Source organism: Chinchilla lanigera, unplaced genomic scaffold, assembly GCF_000276665.1.
Source record: "Chinchilla lanigera isolate Chin_1 unplaced genomic scaffold, ChiLan1.0 scaffold00024, whole genome shotgun sequence".
Taxonomy (NCBI): Eukaryota; Metazoa; Chordata; class Mammalia; order Rodentia; family Chinchillidae; genus Chinchilla; species Chinchilla lanigera.
The window spans coordinates 1,099,118-1,112,750 of NW_004955425.1; the positions used below are offsets into that span (position 1 = coordinate 1,099,118).

A 13,633-nucleotide genomic window follows, 5' to 3' on the forward strand; every position below is an offset into this window, starting at 1 on the left:
ATTATAGGTGTATACCACCATGCCCAGTTTGGAAACTCATTCTTTCTGTCTTTCTGTTTGTCTGTCTGTCTATCTATCTATCTATCTATTTATCTATCTATTATCTATCTATCTATCTATCTATCTATCTATCTATCTTTGATACAGGTTCTCACTGTAGTTCAGGCAGGCCTTAAACTCACTGTGGAGCCTATCTGACCTCAAATTTGTGGTGATCCTTCTGCTTCGGTCTCATGAGTGCTGAGATTACAGGCATGTATCTCCATGCCCAGCAGAGTTTGGAAATTTTAAAGCATATCCTTTTATAGGATTAAAAAAATGCAGAAGTTGAATTGAGTTTTCTTTACAGCACACTGAAGAATACCTTCTGCAGGATAGGGATGTAGCTCTGTGGTAGAACCCTTGCCTAATATACCCGGGCCCTAGGTTGTATCCCCAGTATCACATAAACAAAAAAAGAATGCCTTTTCAACATTAATCAGACACAGAACCTTTATTTAAATAAAAATAGGCAAGACATGGTGGCACAGGTCTGTAATCCCTGCACTCTGGAGACTGAGGCAGGAGGATGCTGTGAGTTCAAGGCCAGCCTGAACTACATAGCAAGACCCTATCTCAAAAAATCAAAACCAAAACAATAATGGACTCCCCCCTGTAACGATCTCAAGCTACAGTTCTTAGTTATAACAGAATAACATAATTTCCTCTTGCCTCTTACCTTATCTTATGTGTACATTCCTTCTGTTTGAGAAAATGCCTCAAAGGAATGAGGAAGAGGATGGTTTGGAGGAGGAGGATGAAGTTACAAAAATTGTTTTTATTTCTTTTCTAATTATAAAAACCCTTGGGTTAACAGAGATGGAAGTAAGGTCTGGGCAAGAGAAACTCATCTCTTCTTATTTCTAGTGGGCTGAAGATAAACCCAATTTTGGAGAGTAAGAGGATCTTTGGTTTTGGATAGAAAGGATAAGAGATAAGGAAAAAATAACATCTGTATGCCCTTCTTATAGCTGTCCTCGGACTTGAAATCCCATGGTCATTAGGTTTGACTAATCGTATGCTCTTCCTCTAGAATCCGTGCACAAGGCAGAGTAAGTGGTAATGGGAAGCAAGATCCCATCCTTTGGCTGGGGAAGGAAAATATGGCAGTTGTGGAGGCAAACAGGGAGGGTTCCCTTTACCTTCACCCTGTGCAGTCTCCCTCTTAGAGCGGAGTAGGTCTGGCTATTTGGGATAGCACCTGATGAAGTGGTTTTATATGTTTATATTTTCTCTTCCATCATCATCCATGGAACTGAGATTTGAAAAATGAAACCTCTGTTCAGGTATCCACTGAGAACAAAAAAAAGTATACTAAAAGAATCTGAGGAAGGAATAGCTTACCTTCTGGTAATGGTGCTTTAACACATTTAAATTGACAGAAACTTGGAAGGAATGAATGCCATGTCTTTGTTATAGAAGCATTTTTATTTATGCCTCACAACTGAAATGTAGAATCACAGAGATTTTATAAAATTGAGCCCCTTTTATGGAATTTTTAGGTCCCCTTTTTTAGAAAAATATACCTTCATTACATTTGTTTACTTGAGGTTCCAGAAAAATACATTGCTCTTTACTTCTATAATCAGAATCATTGCTCAGCTTTGTTTTTATGCTACCTCCCTACTTCCCATATCAGTTTGTCTTGTATAAAATTAAGTGGATTTTGCCAGTAATCCCAGCACTCAGGAGGACAAGGTGGGAAGATCGTTGCAAGTTCAAAGCCAGCCTAGTGTACATAGTGATTCTCTGTCTCAGAAAAACCTAATAATAATAATAACAACAGCAACAACAACAATAATAAAGAAAAGCAGATTTTATGGGCCAGGGATGTTGTTCATTAGTGGAGTGTGTGCCTAGCATGCCAAACTCCCTGTGTTCAATCCTCAGTACTACATAAACAAACAAATACACAGAAAACCTGTTGGGGGATAGTTCTGAGTCTACAAGAAGTAATTGTTCTTGTTCTATACATTTTTCAACTTTTTTTGAGGGGTTCTTTTGCTTTTAAGGAGTTTTGCCTTATTGCCATGGCTGGCCTCAATCAAACTCCTGGACTCAAGGTATCCTGCTGCTCCAGCTTCCTGAGTAGCAGAGACTGTAGACATGCATTAAATACATGGACTTAAATACATTTTAATCATCTGACTGCTCCAAAAGAAAAAGATTGTGCCTAGATGCTACCCTCAGAAAGTCTGAGTTAGATGTTTGGAAGAGCAGCCTTAGTGAGGAAGCAGGCGCAGAGGACTAGTAATTTGCTAAAGCTAAGTGTGGGGCATGCACCTGTGTTCCCAGCTACTTGGAAACTGAGGCAGGAGAATCGCTTGAGCCCGGGAGTTTGAGACAAGCCTGGGCAACATAGCAAGACTCCAACTCAGGGGGCAAAAATTAATGGTAACTTGCTGAAAATTATTACTGATGTAAGGAAAAACTAGGAAGCTGGGAACTGTGGCACACCTATAATGCCTTTTTTTTTTTTTTTTGGAAGAGGCAGAAGGATTATGTGTTTAAGGCCAGACTGTTCACATCTATCCTGAACTACATAGTGAGACCATCTCAGAAAGCCAAAAACAGCCAGCACCAAGGCTAGGAACTGACCACAAGTCTGACTTCATGGGTTTGCTTACTGGTTATTTGGAACATATTTAGAATATTATAGTATCAAAATTTATCATTTCCTTAAGAGATTTAAAAAACCATTTAGTGTGCTTTTCTGTATTATATTAAATCTTTTGGATATTTTTTCTGAAGGAATATATCTCTATCATTATAAATAAAATTGGTAGGAAATGAAACCTGGTAGAATACACATGTTACTTTATGACACTTTAACTTTCTATAACATGACACTTATATTCTGAGAAGCTCTCTGAAGTACGGTGTTTGAGATTTTAAAGCAAAAAGTGATTAGAGTAAGGCACAGCACATGTTGCTTATCTTATAACATTGTAGGAGTAAAGAAATGACTTTAATAATTAATTATGAGTTAATAAAAGTGCCAGGGTTTTTGGGGGGGCAGGGTCTCACTATGCAGTTCAGGCTGGCCTTGAACTCACTTTGTAGCCCAAGCTGGCCTCAAACTCATGGCGATTCCTCCTGCCTCAGCCACCTGAGTGCTGGGATTAGAGGGATCAACATGCCCACCTCCAAAGTGCCACTTTTTATTTTGAACATATAAAAGTGTGTTTTTAGCTGAACTCTGAAGTAAGACAGTTTTTTTTCCCCCCAGTTGTTTTTCATTGCTATTTGTTGTGTTAGGGATCAAATCCAGGACCTCGGGTATGCTAGGCAAGTGCTCTACCACAAAGTTAAATCTCCAGGCCCTGGGATAATTTTTATAATTGCTTGGTTTTGTTTTGTTTTTTGTTTGAGACAGGTCTCACTACGTAGCCCAGGCTGGCCAGGAACTTACAGTGATCTTTCTGCCTCAGCTTCCTAAGTGCTGTCCTTATAGGTGTGTGCCACCATGCCTGGCTATAATTAGATTTTAAAATATGAATGTGAGCTGAGCTTATAAAACTATTTATTTATTTAATGTATTTATTGTGCTGTACTAGGGATTGAACCCAGGGAGCACAGAGCTATATTCTCAGCCTTTTCTAAATTTTTTATTTTTATAATAGGTCTTGCTAGATTGCTCAGGCTGACCTTGAATTTAAAACCCTCCTACCTCAGCTTCCCAGGCACCTGGAATTATGGGCATGTGTCACCACACCCAGCATAATTGATTTTCACAGTCTAACTTACATCTTACTCTATCTTTCTCATCTCTTCCAGCCCCTGTTTATCAAGTCCTTTGCAGTGGGAAAAGTGGGGCACAGCTTCAGATTTCTAAAACACTTAACTCAGTAAAACCACGAATGCCTTCCAGATTGTGAAACCCTATATCTTACACTATACTTAAAAGATTGCTAGCTGACAAGAACAATTTAAAAATAGCAGACCATGGATAGGTGACAGAATGTCACACTGGTAGCACCAGCCTGCATTAACAAAAATCACCAGATGTCACACACTTGGTGCTGTTTTCACAGCTGATTAAACAGCAGCTTTGGTTGGACACAGGAAGAGAAAAGAAGTGATCTCATCTGAATTATGAATTAGTTTGTATTTTGCGGTTGTATATATTTCTTTCTTCAAAAATCCCTTAAGAAGTGTAAAACTTAAGTCACACAATACATTAAGAAAAAATTATAACATATACCAACTCCTCATGATGTAATCATTATGTACCTCAAAGTTGTCCTAATAAAAATAAAATTTAAAAAAATTATAAAATGATTCTGGTCTTGGAAAAGAAACATCATATTTCTTAAACTGGAAGAATACTGTACAAACCAAAAGGTTAAGTGTGTTTATCTTTGGTGATTTTATTTTCTTCATCTTTTCCATATTGTCTTAATTTTCCTCCAATTAAAATATATTGTATTTTATAATCTAATCTTTTTTTTTTTTTTTTGGTACCAGGAATTGAACTCAGGATCTTGCACTTGCCAGGCAGATGCTTATGCCACTGAGCTAAATCCCTGGCCCTGTATTTTATAATCTAAACATTAATTTTTGAAGATGCAAAAATTAGTTTAAAGAAGATATAAGTGGTTTTACAAAAAATTTGCATTTAGTTGGAGGAAAAATTATATTTAGATCATAGATCTATTGGCCTAGCAATGACCACAAATTTGTTTCTTTTTTTGTTTTTTTCTTTTTGTTTTTTGAGTAAAGATCTCTCTATATAGGTCTACTCAGTATGTAGTCCAGGTTGGCCTACAATTTGAAGTGATCTTCCTGCCTCAGCTTCCTGAATGGTGGGATTATAGGAGTGTGCCACCATGTCCAGCCAGAGTTTCTTAACAAAAAATCTTAATGTTAATTGTTCCTCTCCAATATTGGGGATTGAATCCAGAATCTTTGTACTGAGCTACATCCTCAGCCCTTTTATTTTTATTTTGAGACAAAATTTCACTTATTGGCTAAGTTGCCCAGTCTCAGCTCAAAATTTCTTTAGGCTGCCAGTAGGATCACAGATGTGTGCCACTGTACCTGACTCATTAACTTTTATCCAGAGATCTGTTGAAGTCAAATAGAACTAGGGAGAATACTAGGAAATATAAAAATGTGCTCTCTTTTCAACAATTAGTGATGCCTTCTCTCTGCAAAACAGTGCCTATGATTCTTGTTTTGCCTCTTAGGAGAGAATGAATTGGAAGTAGTCAGTGTACGATCGATGGAGAATGAGGACTAGAAACAGCCCAACTTCCTTTCAGTGTCATCTTTCCAAGCAGAAAAGTTCTAATTCCTCGTGAAAGGGTTAGAAAGGTTCTCTATGTGTATGTTTACATTCTAGAGGACTGCAAATGCACCCTTTTAAGTCTGAGGTACCTCCAGAGACACACAAAAGACGTTATTTGTAGTGGGTATAAACTATATAATTCTTCACTGTAAATGTAGAAACAGGAAACAGAATTAGTAAATGAAGATCAGCTAAATTTGGGCTTACTTGATTTTCTTGATAACCTTTATTATTCTGGTAATACTAGAGAGCTAGAGAACATAGCTGGATTTTTAGGAACCACACCCTCCTCTAAATATTCTTTGGCCCAAGATTAAAAAGAGCTGGTATGTCTTGAAGTTCTAATGGCTAGTGATTTTGAACTCCTGAAGGATTTTAAAGTAGGTTTTCCAGTGACTACTATTACTATTAAATTTGAATTCCATATAACATGATGAAGCTATTTTAAGTCACATTTAGTTTGTATGGATGTTAGTATTTGGTGGCTGGGAATCCACATAAAGTTGTGATTATCAGGAAGTAATGGAGAGAACATTGATACAGTTTATTAAATCCAGAATGTAAACTCTTTCTGCTGAATGAGTCTTTGGTGGCAAATTTTTCTATAATAGTTTCTGATCAAGGTAGTGGTAGGAGATAGCATTCATTGCATTTTGATATAGACTGTAATTTTCAGGCACTCTCAAATGACATTAAAAATATAATAAGGCTATGGAACAATTTTATTCATAGATATATTTAATTGGTCTTTCTAACAATGGTGTATTCCTGATTAGCTTCGGGAAAATATAAAAGGGTTATGAAGTTTATAAAAATAAAATAAGCATGGTTTTTCTATAGAAAAATTATAATATATTCTGTAAAAGAATTTGATTATATTATAAATGCTAGCAAAATAGGTTCCATAAAACTAGAGACAGGTGTAATATTTTTGTTCTAATAGGATTTAAAGTAATAAAAACTAAAAATAATTTTTATTGATATCCCTGTAGTACTTGAGTACTTAACAATAAAATTGGAACAGTTTCATAAGAACCCATCAATTGATGATGATTTTCCCATTCTTATATACATGCATTAATACAATTACAGCTTTTTTCTGAGATAGAGTCTTGCTATGTAGTATAGGCTAGCCTCAAACTCATGGCAGTCCTCCCGTTTCAGCCTCCTGCTGGGATTACAGGCATGCACCACCACACCCAGCTGGAACACAAAACTTTCCTTTCAACAAACTAAAATAAACTAGTAGTATAAATGAGACAAATTAGCATCCATATTAAAATATTTTGAAACAACCCAAATAATTTGGTGAAACATTTGAACTTCTCTCTATTCGCTATTTATCTGTCTTCTATTTTGCTTTTTATTTGTATGTGTATGTATATATACACACACATATATGCATACATATATACATATACACCATATAGTGTTGAAGACTTGGTTAAGAGATCTTACTAATATGTTTGTTTCCCCATACAAGACTCTAGTGTTTAAAAAACACTTCTACCTCTTTGTCATTAAATAAAAAAATAAGACGTCTGCATTTTTAATTTTTACCTCTGGTGGCCATTAGCCACCAGATTTTAGTATGTCAACCTATAGACTAAGAGTTGCCAATTTTGTGAAGGGCTAAAGACTAAATATTTTAGGATTTCTAGGCCACATGGACCCTGTCACATATTATTCCTTGTTTTTGTTTGGATTTGCAACCCTTAGAAATGTAAGTGTAATTCTTAGCTCAGAGGCAAACAAAAATAGCCGGCTGATGTGGGCAGAAGTTTGCAACTCCTGGTATAGACCGAAGGATAAAAGTCCGGAAATTACCTGTATGCCCAAGTTCACAGACCTAGCGAGTGGTTAGAGCAGTGCAAGAACTCCAGATTGTAGTCATTTTCTCCACTATGTCTGTTACATAAATTTTACCATCTTTCTTCCAGTTGCCATTCTGATAATTATGTTGCATATTGTCTTTTTATTCTCTCTAAGCTTTGTTTATCTACTTTGAATTATTTTTGTGCTTGAATTTGAAGGGCTGTGTGAATGTTGTTTAAATAAAATGCTTAATCCAGAGAGTTGGCATGTTTAAATCAGAATGTGGGCGATAATGTAAATTATTATGGAAGCTTCTTTTTTGTTTTGTATTTTGTGTTGGGACATTGGCTTTGTTTTAAGACTTTTCATATATGTTTTTGATTTAAAAACTGTTGCTGCCTTGGCCTTTGGTAACATTGTTTTAGATTAATTTGTTGCAACTTTTTGTAATGCTTATATTTTACAATGTATTTGAAACAATTTCACTGAGCATTCTTTGTGCTTAAAATAAAATTATTTTATTTTTTAGGGCGCATGGGAATAAATTTCCATCATCCTGGAACAGATAATATTATGGCACTTAACAGTAAGTCTTCATATGAAATATTCTATAAAATTAGCAAATTTCCAAATGTCATTTCCACTTTTCTAAATTAATTGTTCAGTACTTTTCAGCCTTTCACTGAGAGTAGTACAGATCGTTATTCTGTACCAGTGATTCTCAAAGTGTGCTCTCTGCACCAACAGCATCAGTGTCAGTAGAGAACTTAGGAAAAATGCATAGTCTCAGGCCTTTCTTAATTAGAAACTTTAAGGATTAGGCCTAGAAATCTATATATTAAAGTCTCATAGGTGAGTCTGATGTAGGCTAAAGTTTGGAAATTGCCGCTGCATACCATGGTGTATACTACAACCATGTAAGCCAAGTCTGGCCTAATTCCTGTTTTTTCAAAATAGTTTTATTGGACCACACCCATTCATTGGTGGGTTGTCTGTGGCTACTACAGAACCTGTGTGCCAACTTTTGCTCCATGCTATTTGAGTGGGGCAGTGAAAGAAGGAGGCAAATGGAGAGATTGAGGAGAGGGCGTAGGGTGACAAATGTGACCGAATGAATTGTGGTAAATGGCTGACATTTGTTTTAAGCTGGGTATACAGAAGTCTCCCATTAGTGAAATTTGCATGTTATAGGTGTTGAAAGCTTTGTAGATAGGAGATAGTTTAGTCAGTATAATTGTTGAATTAAATTATAGAGCAACAAAATAACTATTTTCTGTGGGGTTTTTTTTGTTGTTGTTTTGTTTTTGTTTTTTTTTTTGAGACAGGATCTTACTATGTAGTCTAGTCTGGCCTTGAATTCACTATGTAGCCCAGGCTGGCCTCGAACTTGCAGCAGTCCTCCTGCCTCAGCCTCCTGGCTGCTGAGATTACAGGGATGCACCATACGCCTGGTTCTCATTTTCTAATTTCTAAAAGAAAGGTCACTTTACATTTAGATTATATTCTAATTTCTGTCTAATGGGATGAGAATTAATAAACATGCTTAATTTGCTGAGCTTCAGGAATAATTGTGAAAAGACTTAAGTTAGATACTGGAATTTAGAGTTGAATTTTTAAAAACCTGGGTGTGGTGGTACATGCCTATAATCCTGGTACTTAGGAGGCTGAAGCAGGAGGATTGCTGCAAGTTTAAAGCCAATCTGGGCTACATAATGAGTTCAAGGCCAGCCTGAACTACATAGTGAGAACCTGTTTCAAAACAAACAAACAAACAAACAAACAAAAACTAGAATGGCATTGTATTTGCCTGAAGCGATTAGAATATATCTGAGAAAAGACCTAATTTGATATGATGTGAGTCTCCTGAAAGAAGGAGAGGACATCATTTGTGATTGTCTGTGTAAAAAATGAAACTAGAAGTCATTTTTCAAAAAGGTTTTGATGGTCTTTGGTTTGATTTTCTTCAATTCTGTACTTTTAAATAAATAGATATTTAAGTGCTTTCCATTTTGTACCTGTTGCTTAAATCTTTTAGCCTCAGTTTCCTCATTTCTGAGAGGATGGCACTGATTAGGTAATCTCAGTGACTGCCTTCAGCATGTAGCTCCAGTGCTGCTGTGACTTTTGTGGGTAAGGTACCAGAAAGGCCATTGTGCTGGTTTATACGTATATCAGACGGTAATGAACTTCACGTAGTTGCAGTGTGATGGCAAGTAGGAGAGAACATTAGTTTTCAAATGGTTCTGTGGAGTCCCAAGGTTAAACAACCCTGTTGACTCCTCAGAATAAATCATAAAAAAAACCAGAGTTTGACATTTGCCTTTTCTACTGTTTTAGTCACTTTTCTTATTGCTGGGACAAAATAGCACATACCTGCAACTCAGGGGAGAGGTTTATTTTCACTCACATTTTGGAAGGGTCTTTTCGCTTTTTTTTTTCTTTTTTTTGAGATGGGTCTTGCTGTGTATCCCAGGCCTGCCTTGCAATCACAGCAGTCCTGCCTCAACCTCTGAAGTGCTCAGATTACAGGCATGTGCCACCATACCCATCTTCATTATAGTCTTTGCGTAGTTGGAGGCATGGTGGAAGGGCCTAGAATGTACCCCCTTCAGTGAAGCCCCTAATGACCCTTTTTTCTGACGAGACTTCACCTCCCAACATCACATGTAGCTGTGTTGCCCTGTAATCGATCACCTTCTACAAGCCCTGCCTATGAGCACAGGCAGCTCTTGAGAGACATCTAGATATGAACCATACACCTATGACTAATTTTAGAGTTGTCTCCAATTTGAGATGATCATATCTCTTTGGGAGATACTTTTGGAACCTGCATGCTTTGACAGATTTATGTGCTGTGATAAAACTTTTCTTCCCTTTTGTATAATTGCGCCCAGCTCATCTAGTGACACACACACACACACACACACACACACACACACACACATATACACACACACGCATAGAGAGAGAGAGAGCACATGCACAAACGCAGTGGTGTATTTTTGTCTTCTTTTTTGCCTATTATTTGTTGACCTAACAGTTAATGTCCTGTGACTGGTCTGTTGTTTTTCCTTTTCCTCTATTTTCATATAAGAATAACTGAGATGAATTCAGAACTTTTGTGAATTTAGAATTTGTGACTATTGGAGGGTATTAGACTGAAGTTGAACTATCTTTTCAGGAAAGAAGAAACTAAGAAAATTTAGGGGTTGAGGAAATACTTATATTTATATCAAAATGAAATGAGTTGTAATCCCTTCTTTCTTATCTCTTTTTCTATGCAAAATGTTTCCTAACTTTTTACTCAAAGCCTCCATTCACTGTCTTAAAAAAATCTTTCACTTTCTTTCCTTGCTTTTTTCTTCCCCTTTAGGATAGGATCCGCTGTGTAGTTCAGGCTGACCTTGATAGAACTCTTCTCACCTCATTCTTCCACGTGCTGGGATTACAGGCCTGTGCCACCCCGTCTGGCGTTCTTTCACTTTCTTCGCCTCACCAAAACCTGAATCTCTCTGTTCTCAACTCTCTTAACTTGATGGGAAAGAGAGATGTCATGGCGAGCTTTCTCACTTGCGAACTTTTAAGGGACTAGTTTCCTTCTTTGTTTGTTTGGTTTTTTGGTGTTTTTATTTAGTACATGTGTTCCAGTTATACTTTCCACCGAGAATCGCCTCTCCTGATGTTACCTAGAAGACAAAAAATGAAGCTTAGGAGAGGACAGTAGGATATCAGCTGGGGAAAACAAGTAGGAATTAGGAGTGCACTTGTAGACAGTATGACAAGACTGGCAGGGTTTATATAAAGCCAGAGTCTGCTGATTTTCCTGTTCAAGACTGAATCTAGAAAGAATTAGCAGGCCAGCTTTTGGGATGGAACCTAAGAGATGCAATTAAATTGTGGCATTTCTCCAAAATATTAGGTTCTCAAGTATTGTAGAATATGAAGTGGGAGCTACAAGGGAAGGAACTCTAGTCCATCAATAAAACCTGCTACTTTTCAGTATTTCCAAAATATAGTTTTAAAACAGTGGTGCCCTTTCCACTAAAATAGGTAATATATTTTTTAACTTTCTAATAATTATGAAAATTACATTTTCTTTACCCTGATACCAAAAACACTAGAAGCTTGCATAATCTATTTATTTTTCTTGCTGGTAAAGGTAGGAGACTGCTGAGAATACTTGAAGCTACATATATACTACCAGATCCATCAGCCACGTTTTTCTAGCACTAATAGTGGCATGTGTTTTTGGTTTTGCTTTTTACACTGTGGTCTTTTATAGGATTGATACCTGACTTTATTTGTCCTTGATTATGTAGGTCCTCGGAAAATGATGTTTGTATCTCCCTGACTGGCCCAAGTGAGCCAAATGTATGGTCAAATTAAGGTTCAAAACCAGAATGCCTGGTATCCATTTTAGAGTGGAGATACTGCTGGCAAGTGTGATTGAGCCTCTTTCTCCAAGTAGAAAATAGGCTGGGGAAAGTAGATAAATAACAGAAAGTTGCTTGATGAGGACAGAACGACAAGCACAGGAATAGTGTGGCTTAATGGATAGAGGTCTTTCAGTCCTGTGAGGCACCTTCCAAGCTCACTGAAGGCTGGTGAAACCTGGTGATGCAGCAATGAATTAGCATAACCGTGAGAAGTGTTTTTTGGAGACAAGCAGATCTGATTTCACCTTTAATCTGGAGACAGCTAGGTTTGGTGACACATGCCTATCATCCAGCACTTGGGAGGCTGAGGCAGGAGAATCTTGGTGAGTTTGAGGCCAGCCTAGGCTACACAGAGAAACTGTCTCAAAAAGACCATAGAGAGACTGATAGATAGATAATGAGCTGGGCAGGCTGGCACGCACCTCTGATCCCAGTATTGATCCCAGTATTGCAGCTGAGACAGGATGATAGCAAGTTCAAGTCCTTCCTGGGCAGCTTAGTGATTTAGCAAGACTCTGGCTCAAAATAAAAAGGGCTGGGGATGCAGTTCAGTGTTAGAGCGCCCCTGGGCTCCATTTCTAGGCCTACAAAAAAACAAAAAAACAAAAGAGAGGTAAAGATCACTACAGTAGCTATACATAAATGTTGTAAAGCTTAGTATAGTGCCTAATTTGTAGATAATGCTCTTGTGAGCTGCTATTGTGGTTGCTTGCATCATCAGTTTTGTTGATACAAAAATCTTCCTTTCTTTGTATATCAGATTTCTTTTTTTTTTTTTTTTTTCAGTACCTGGAATCGAACTTAGGACCTTGTGCTTGCCTCGCAGGCGCTTTGTATCAGATTTCTAAAATGAGTTTATCTTACATTGTTTGTATACAGACAGACATTTTCCTGATGGAATTTAAGGACACGCACTGTAAATCATCTTGTAGCCTAGAACAGCCATCCTGGGATACATCCCCATCTGTTTCTGTGTGATTCTTTTTCTCTAGATGAGCTACTTCCCACCTGTTACTTTGGAATATGCACCTTCTTTGGGGCCAGCCGCTCGCTGTAATACGTTCTTTGAAATTCAGAATGTCACAGCCACTTTGGAAAGCAGTTTGTCCTTAACTTAAAAAGTTAAACATACCTTATACTGCAGAACTTCTCCAGGGATTTACCCAAGACAGAAAATGGAAACATGTGCATACAAAGACATGTAGAAAAGTTTACAGCAGCATGATTTATAATATCCCCAAGGGTAACTAATCCAAACATCCTTCAACTACAGCATAGGTAAATTGTAGGATAGCCATACGATGAAATATTATTTAGCATTAAACAGGAATGAACTGTTAATACATGCAATAATATCAGTGACTCTCAGAATAATTATGCTGTTAAAAAAGTAACCTAGGCCTGCTATTGCAGCACTTGGGAGGCTGAGGCAGGATGATTGCCATCAGTTCAAGACCAGCAGGGGCTACATAGTGAGTTCAAAGCCAGCCTGAACTACATAGTGAGACCCTGTCCAAAAAAACAAAAAGGCCGGCCAACAATTATACACATTAAAGGTTCCCATTAATAGAAAATACTAGAAAATCTACAGTGACACAACATACAACAGCTTCAAGAAGTAATACTGTCCCCTTTTTTCAGAGGACCAAAATGAGTGCTTAGATCTTAAAGGAGGAGTCATGTAATAAGGATGGCATCTAGTTATGCAATTCTCTAACCTACATCTGTGTGATTATGACACTCACTCTTGACTACCTCATTTTTATAAGATGCCAATGAGATAAAGCACATATACAAGCAAAATATTAGTACTACTACATTTGGGAAGTTAGGAGGGTAATCTTACTCAGAGAAGACACTGCCAGAAACTAACTTTTTTTCTTTTTTCTTAGATAGTAGCTTTATAAATAACAGGTTCAGTGTTATTTATTTAAATTTTTATTTTAAAGAAGAAGAAACAAGGGGCTGGGGATTTAGCTCAGCGGCAAAAGCGCCTGCCTGGCAAGCGCAAGGTCGTGAGTTCGGTTCCCGGTACCGGAGGAAAAAACCAAAA

At 37.3% G+C, this 13,633-nt stretch overlaps 1 protein-coding gene across 2 annotated transcripts in view; it reads left to right on the plus strand.

Moving 5' to 3' along the window:
- The window catches only part of Cpeb3 (cytoplasmic polyadenylation element binding protein 3), a 191,855-nt gene that overhangs the window by 66,672 nt on the left and 111,550 nt on the right, over nt 1-13,633 (plus strand). For both annotated transcript variants that reach the window (XM_013514851.1, XM_013514850.1), the window contains one exon: nt 7,674-7,730. In XM_013514851.1, the coding sequence (XP_013370305.1) occupies nt 7,674-7,730 (57 nt within the window). The remainder of the gene's footprint in view (nt 1-7,673; nt 7,731-13,633) is intronic.